Raw genomic sequence first — 8,428 nt, forward strand, 5'->3', positions numbered from 1 at the left:
AAGGAGGCGAGTCCATGACGGCTAGACGGCTAGTGCAGCAATTTTCCGTGATTGTATGGTTAGAGAAAGTGGGTTTGATGATATTCATTTTGAGCATGCTCCAAGGGAAGTTAATATGGTGGCACATCCGGTAGCTAGGTTTGTTTCTTGTTTATCTGAATCTGTACCTGGGTCGATGAACCACCTAGGTTTTTTTGCGTTTTCCTTTAAACGTTATAACTGTGTTCAGCGATCAATAAAGTAATGCCGTTATGGCTTTCCCTGAGTAAGCAAAAGGGAGAGAAAAACATGTATTCTCGACTGAAAAAACGGAATTGGATTTGATGATGGCGAACCAACGGAAAGGGCCCAAAATGCCATGTGTAAACGTGTCTGCGCGCACCTGGAGACCCATTAAGTTGCCACTGTAGCCCAATAATGAATCACAAACGTATTACCCATGAACTGCCATTCTTGGTTTGCGTCTTTGTTGCTTCGTTTTTTTAAAATTTCTTATGTACTCCCTCCGACAAATAATACTTGTTGCTGAAACAAGTGAATAAACACATTAAAATATACTATCTAGATACATTGGATTTAGCGACAAGTATTATGGATCAGATGGAGTATTTCTTTTTAGCTTTGGAGCAAAAGCACACACATGCAGGGATAGCCTCTTTTTTTTTTCTTTCTAAGCAAATAAATACAGCTATAACTTCTTATCCGGGCTGGTTCCTTGATTAATCCTACTCCAACCCTATTATCAGTCTGTTGTGGGCCGTAACGCATTGAGGCGCAGGTAAGCTATACGCCACCCTGCTTGCAATTCTAAAAGCAAAATGGTACATAGTGGGTCCTGGGGTCATCCATCATCTTCAACAGGAGCTTTCTCTCAAATGAAACAAATAGTCAACAACAACCGCGCACTTCAATAGTTCTCAAGAAGCAAAAGTACAGAGCAATTCAAACAAGAGAGTACATATACTACCTAGTGACATTGAGGTGAGATTTCTCTCCACCCAAATTAACTGTGTTATGCAAAAGAGCCTCACTATAACGTTGATTTTGGGGACACACCAAGCATCCCTTTGATTCCATGATGTAATTAATATCTAAACATGCACCATGTTACTCCTCATCGGTATACATACATGTCACAAAATTCCATCAAAGACAAGTGGAGAAATGATATTATTGACAACTTTAGCAACAGTGTTAGCAAAAGTATTACCATTATACAGAAATAGGACAACAAGGAGAAGAGAACATTTTAGCTCTTCTTTATACGATAGATGTGAGAGGAACCGATCAATTATGTACCTTCAAAAAATTAGTGTGCTGCCAACGCCTACTACTCCCGAAGGCCTAAACACTTGCACTGGTGTACAGCGTGGACCCCTGTGGGTTCATATTGTCGCAGAAACTGCCAAATATGTCATTGCAGCCAACCCATTTCCTATGCTCTCTTGCCTCCCAGTAGCCTCCAACATAACGGTATGTTCCATCCTTGGTGTCTCTTTGGAACCATCTTGGCTTCCAGCCACTCTCCTGCATGTTCCTTGCCTGTTTCAGAATAAGAAAATACAGCCATTGCAGATTAGAGCACATAAGCACCAGACATGTAGTTCTTCAGTGTTTTCCTTCCATGAAAAACTAAATGTGGTTGCATGTACAGGCAAACTGAATCAAGGTGGGCAAATGTAGGACAATATAGAGAGTGAGGGTATTATACCATCCGTTGCCTGGTCTCGAGGCGTAGTTTCTCAGAATATGCCTTCTCGTACTCTCCATTCTCTAGATGTCTCTGGTCTGGTCTCAGTCTTGAATCTGTTGGTGGAAGTTTCTCCTTAACAAGTGAGAAAATCGTTCTTTAGATTCCGAGCTAACAAAAAGTTGCAACAATGAGCTATATATGCATGTTGTATGTCTACCTTGAGGCCTGGTGTCAACTCGTTTAAAGTAATCGCAAATGATGACAAGTTATATCGAGTGGGATCTGTAGGCGGCTCATTTTTCTCCCACAACAAGGTGGCACCAACGCTCTGATGTGAAATATGTGAGTTCAGTTTAGAAGCATCATCACTAACAATGCAATACATGCTCTCATCCCACTTCCCCATCAGGGATGCAACCTTGGTCCCATCAGCATCTTTAACAAAGCCTTGAACCTTGCATAGAGTTATATATGTTAGTATGAATCTGTGCAGGCAGAAGAGACAGAGAGAATTTTGATTCAGAAATTGTTCATCATACCTGGCGAGGATTACGTTCCAGGAAAGACTGCTCTTTAAACATCAGCTTGCATGAATATTTTCTGTTTCCGCTGATGTTCATTATGCCATGGTGATGACAATAGACTCGACCAATGATAAGGTTGTTAATGGTAGTTGTAACCTTAAAATGTAAACAAAAAAATTAGTCATTTATTCACAAGAAGTTATAATGAATACTTGCAGATCTAAGAACTCCATGTGTGCATAGAGACGTTGTTTCTAGATATAAATGAAATCACGTTATCTAGAGGTACCAAAATCTATTTGGGGTGCATCATACGACCTATGGAGAACAGGAAGGGTATACTATGCTGGAAGAACTAAAAAGCAGGCCAATCAGCAATCATAAAAGTGTTTTCTCAAGAATAATCATCAAAAAGTTGAATAGTACGAGTGCCTCTTGTGAACAGCTTGTACCTTACTCCACTGGAAAGTTTCTCCATCATCAAACTCTAGAGTTAATATGCCGCTAGGATCCACTTGAATCGACTGTCCCCAAAATTTACTCTTTACGTTGCTGTCTCCCCAAAATTTCCAACCTTTCCCTTCGCAATGGCATGCCATCGCCATCGGATGATGACTAACCTAGTAACATGAATAAACTAACAAATAAACTCAAAGATGGTGTGTCATATCAATATATCATATGTAACGAAATATAGGCCTGGCATCAGATGCCTGATATCACTTCCATTCTTTCAATCAAACAAACACTTGGTGCAAAAGAAATTTGGTCTTGTTTCAGTACACTGGATCAAATGAGAAATGCAGATGCGTTGGATACCAGACTAACCTTTTCAGAGAAGAAGCGTATTCCCTTTTCAGGGTAATCAGCTTCATAGGTTTCCCCTAACAATGGATTGAAAGGTTTGCACGGACGGCTCTCTGTGGAAGCATACCCAGAGACCGCAAAAGCAGCAACATACAGAATTCTCATCAGACTGTTTCCCTACATATTTCAAATTAAGATATTATCAACTCAAATCAGGGGCAAGTACATAAGTAATAGTACTAGTCAGAATTTAGATGTTAATATTGACTGAATTGAGAAATAACTTCATTATCTGCAATCTGATACTGCTACCAGTTTCAAGTGCTTTGTTTAACAGCCAACATGCATATTCATCACTTTCTGCTATATACAGATTTATATATTGCACTGCAATTCAGTCATGTGCGGAGTTATGTTCCACGTGTTTAATTTGCTTATAATGGTGCTCTAATCAGAAGTTATGTAAAGACATACCCTTGAGCCACATTCATATGCGCGGTCCAATAAAAAGGAGTATTCCAAGTCTTCAAAGCACTTTTGAAGCGACGAAATTGGCTCATTAAAGTAAACAGGAAGACAAACTCTTGTAAGATCCTTCCCTACATTATCTTTGATCATTGACCAAAGGCTGAAACTTCTCTCCTTTTCTACTGGTTCAGGTAACTTGGAACGCCTCTTTGAAGATGAGAGTAAATATTCGTTGGTCTTGTCAGCAGCTAATGAATCACCAAATTTGCAAGCTTCATCACCATAATTTAAGTATCTGCTTTCTAGGTCAGGAGTAGCAGCCGAGTCACTGAAACTTTGCCTTGTATCATAGAAATGAAACTCATCTTCATCTTGCATTTGACCTAGTTTTTCTTGCTTGCCAGCATCATCAGAAGACTCTGTATTGCTGTATTCTGATGGCAAATAAAAAACATAGGGTAAATAAACGGAAGATGGAATAACTGTTTCCAGTGAAAATGCATTCAGTAAAGATGTAGTGATGTATTGGTCTAAACCATGATATTTCCATCATTTGACATTCAGATTAGTCCTACGGAAAAGCATAGATGAGTTGTAAAATATTCTTGATTTCTACCATGTTATTGAAATATTGATGCCCAACGGACAATGGTAGTCATCGCTTCGTTGGCATTAATTTTCAACTTGGCATGATGAAAAACTACTAATCATGCTTGAAATTGTTTCTTTTCATGCAGAAGCAGCGTAAACATCAGCAGTCCAAGAAAATGTGCAATTAATACCTTCACGTCCTCTGTGTTTTAAAGTCCGGACAATCACACGCACTAGGAGAAATCAGTAGAAAAAAACCAATATATAATAAGTCTAACATTAGCAGTCTAAGAAAAATGTAGAGTTCAAAGGCTCTGAAGGCACTTGGAGAAATGAATAGAAATCATCCAAAATAAACATTTACTGTGGTAAGAAAACTCATGCACCAGTGGTAACTGCTAGAGAAGGACAGATTAAAAAAGAAGAAAAAGTACCACTACATTTTCCAGAGCTGGAACAGTCAGGCTTGAACAATTGCAACTGTGGATTGTCAACAATAGCTCCATCTCCTGAACTAACTACCTGAGAGAGCATGATATGTCAGCAGATGATTTGACGACACCATCTAGCATAACCATAAATTATTAAGTATTTGAGTTTTGGAGCACACTCCAGAATAACTTTTTGACTTTTCTTTAATACACAAATTACGGAATTATCCAAACTAACCTTTCCTTTACTATTTTTCTTACTTTCCAGTAATAATAAGGATATGCTTGGGTCACAATTTGCTTTCGTTTTTCATGCATAATAGTTGATTATTGGGCAAGAAAATATTGATGGAGCCTGGTAAAATTTGCCAGCTGAATCCAAGAAAGACAGCCACATGGAACAAAAATATCCAATTATCTTTCGGCACAACTAAGAAAGCCAATTGAATACAGTTCTAAACAGTGGTCGACAATTGTTACAAATGTATGTTCGTCACTAAAGTTGGTCAGAACGAAAATCAAGTTTCCTCCATATTTAGCCTACAGGGTTTCACGAAAGCATTACCTCGAGTTCCCGGGGAAGACTGCCAATAAAGCTTAAATACGATTCGCACCGTTGCTTCATCTGTGTGTGATACTGTGAAAATTCTGAATGAACGATCTGCTCGCAGTCTTTAACAATTGCTGCTCCAACACCTTCAGCGTGCAAGCGATCCCTGAGCCTTTCTGTGGAAAATGACTCACCATTCTGGTCACATGGTAAAACACCACTAAGAGAAGATTCACTTCTTGCGGAAACTAGTGCTTCAATCCAAGCCACACGGTCCTTAGCGCAACCGGTCCTCAGCTGAAGCGTCTTGGTCGGAGTAATAATATAGAACCGTTTGTCATCTGATTTACTTTCGCTGAATGATGAGATCTACAGGCAGTTCAAAACAATCGCAAAATCAGCAGCCAGGCTAGCATTTTAAAGCCAAAATAGAAGCCATTGGGTTACAAGCATACAAACTATTATTAGAACGCTGTGATGCACGATGCTATTTATAGACTCATAAACTGATGACATGCTGGTACAAACTGACATGAACAGACAACTGCCTCAGTTACAAGACAAACATTGCCAGTCTCCAACGCTGTAAAATACAATAAATGAGCACTGAAAATTAAGATATATCCTCGAATAACTTTCGAAACCTCCCGGCTCTGTAATGCATATCATTTCAGGGTCTCTTTGATTTGCAGGTTTCTCAAAATGCAGAAATGGGACAACCGCATGACTAGAGTACCATGTCCTACTGAATCCTACAGGAATTTCGATCAAAGAGTGTTTGACACAATTGGGAAAAAAAACTGTAGTTGGAGGTTTGACTGGATTGAAATTTCGTCCAAACTAGAGTGCAAAGTAATCCATGGGAAAAATATTCCAAAGGATTACATTCAAATCAAACGAAGTACTACCTCCGATTCAAGGAATAAGGCGCCCTCGTTTTACGTGCTTTTCGTTTGACTAAGCATTACTTTAAATATATAAAGATTGTTTGTATAAAATTAGTATTATTAGAAAGTGCTTTTCAATACGAATCCAATGATACTAATTACATATAATATAATTAAGATTTTGTTGCTTAATTTTTATGGTCAAAGTTCGTCTTGGAATACGCGTGCGCCTTATTCCTTGGGACGGAGGTAGTATGTGGGAACAATTCGTAATGGCCCAACTCCTCCAAAAATCCTAATCGATCAAAGGAGCCAACACTGGTGCAATTTATTTTTTTTGAGGGAAAACACTGGTGCATTTATAGATAGTATAAACTTTACCAGCTACTATCATAGTATCATCTTGTAAATTCTAAAGGAAAAAGGCAAGACCAGGAAGGAAAAAGGCAAGGATTAGAAGCTCCCATAGCATTTAAATGGGTACGGACAAATTTCTCCCGTTCCCTTCCCAGTAAATATGACGACAGAAACAGAGGCGCCAACTCATCATCTGCCCCGGCCGTCTGAACAAAATACAGCTGGGAGCCGGCTGTTCCCGTACGTTACGTCTCGCCGGGCCGGCCAGTCGGCGTGGCCCCGTTCCCCTGAGCGCGCGCGCGCGGCGACAAGGACGGACGGCCCCTGTAGCACGCCGATGGGAACACTGTTCTTTCACACACCGCACTGGTAGCCGATCCCCATTCCCCAAGCCAAGCTACAATCCAAGCAAGGCATCTCGCTCCGGTGGGCCGCGCGAAAGCTCGGCCGTCGATCGCGACGATGTGCGGCTGGCGATGCGCGCTGGCCAGGAAGGCGCACTGTTGGACTGTTCCGAACCTCCGATCCGCGCGACGCGGAAACCGAGCGCCCCAGCTACAGCTAGTACTAGTCAAAACAAAAGCTACGGAATCGGCGGATGCTAGCTAGGGACGCTCGTTCGATCGCCGGATGAAATGCGCCGCGCGTCGAGGAGCGGTTGGCGGCGGGATTGCGGTGTAGTGTAGCAGAGGGGGGAATGGAGTGGGGACTGGGGAGGAGTACCTTGAGGTGGACGAATCCGATGGGCTGCTCCCCGGCGCCGCAGGCCGCGGCCCCGATCAGCCTGGCGCCCGCGCCCGCGGCGGAGGCGGAGGCGGAGGCGTCGGTCGATGGCGAAGACGCCGTGGCGTCCTCGGCGGCGGCGACGCGGCGGCGGATCTTCCAGTAGGCGAGGACGCCGCCGCGGATCGCGAACCAGCGCGGGCGCCAGCCCCGGCCGATGTTGGTCCACTTGCTGAGCACCCCCGCCACGGCCGCCCCGTCCGCCGCCGGGGGCGGGGAGCGGTCCCCGGCGTCGGGCTCGGCGCCGGGGCAGTAGTCGGCGGCGAGGCAGCAGAGCGGGTGCATCTCCCTGGCCCGCATCGTCGCCCTGTCACCCGTCACGCGGCTGGCGGGGCGTCCGCATTGGGCTTAGTTTATGGCGATCCGCCCGTACGGACTGCACCTTCCACGCGGCGGATTGGTTGGATTCGGTTGCGGTGGCGGTGGCGGTGGCGGTGGCGACTGGCGAGGTGGGTTTGGAGTTTGGAACGGGAGGACTTGAGGAGGAGGCGGAGGAGACTCTGTGATGCAGGCTTGTGCTTAACGCTCACTGCTGCTGCATCGCTTTTGGAACGGCATCTTTGAGCGCGCGATCTTCCTTCCACTTGCTGCCTTGCTCCGGACGCGTGGCTGGTCGAATACTTCAGTCGACGATGTTAGAGCATCTCCAGTCGCGTCCCCCAAACCGTCCCCCAAAGCGCGCCGGATTGAGCGTTTGGGGGACGTGTTTTGTTCGTGCCGCGTTTGGGGGACGTCGCTCCCAGCCGCGTCCCCAAACGCCGCCCTCAAACATTTAAAATAATTTTTTTAACACATAAACCATTTATATCAAATGTAGCATATGAAAAAAAATGTTTTCGAGGATTGTTTTCAAATTAAATTACAACAAACAATAAAACAAGTAATCAAATATAATAAAAAGGGCTAGATGATACATCAAGGTGCCACGGTATTTCCTTTGATCCTCCACAAATGCTCAACGAGATCAGCTTGAAGTTGCTCATGCACATTGCTCGTCACGGATCTCTCGCGTGCATGACCACAAAATCGACAAAATCTGCAGGCACCTCATGATCAACCTCCGCGAGAGGTCCTTGACACTCATAGGGACCAACATGTGACCTAACATGATTCTTGCGGTCATCATCGATGATCATGTTGTGCATGATCACACAAGCCCGCATCACCTCCCACATTTGGTCGTGAGACCAGCTTAGAGCAGGTACCGGACAATGGCAAATTGTGCTTGAAGCACACCAAATGCCCGCTCGACATCCTTCCCTGCAAGCCTCCTGTCGTGTAGCAAAGTGAGAATTCTTCGGACTCGATGGATTCGAGATTGTTTTGACAAAAGTGGC

The 8,428-nt window shown here is 43.8% G+C and overlaps 1 protein-coding gene across 2 annotated transcripts; it reads right to left on the reverse strand.

Annotated features, from left to right (window-relative positions):
- Positions 1-1,144: 1,144 nt before the first annotated feature.
- Positions 1,145-7,406, reverse strand: LOC124706219 (oxysterol-binding protein-related protein 2A-like). Of its 2 annotated transcripts, XM_047237865.1 has the most exons (10): positions 7,032-7,406; positions 5,080-5,433; positions 4,518-4,605; positions 3,499-3,926; positions 3,046-3,201; positions 2,670-2,837; positions 2,233-2,373; positions 1,911-2,147; positions 1,712-1,825; positions 1,145-1,542 (listed from the first exon to the last, which is right to left on the reverse strand). In XM_047237865.1, the coding sequence occupies exons 1-10, from the start codon at positions 7,389-7,391 to the stop codon at positions 1,345-1,347; spliced, it is 2,244 nt and encodes a 747-aa protein (XP_047093821.1). In that variant the 5' UTR covers positions 7,392-7,406; the 3' UTR covers positions 1,145-1,344. The 2 variants fall into 2 exon arrangements, with proteins under 2 accessions (XP_047093821.1, XP_047093822.1); XM_047237866.1 differs by lacking the exons at positions 5,080-5,433; positions 7,032-7,406 and having other exon boundaries at positions 4,524-4,605.
- Between the last annotated feature and the right edge of the window lie 1,022 nt (positions 7,407-8,428).

Source organism: Lolium rigidum, chromosome 4 (genome assembly GCF_022539505.1).
Source record: "Lolium rigidum isolate FL_2022 chromosome 4, APGP_CSIRO_Lrig_0.1, whole genome shotgun sequence".
Lineage (NCBI taxonomy): Eukaryota > Viridiplantae > Streptophyta > Magnoliopsida > Poales > Poaceae > Lolium > Lolium rigidum.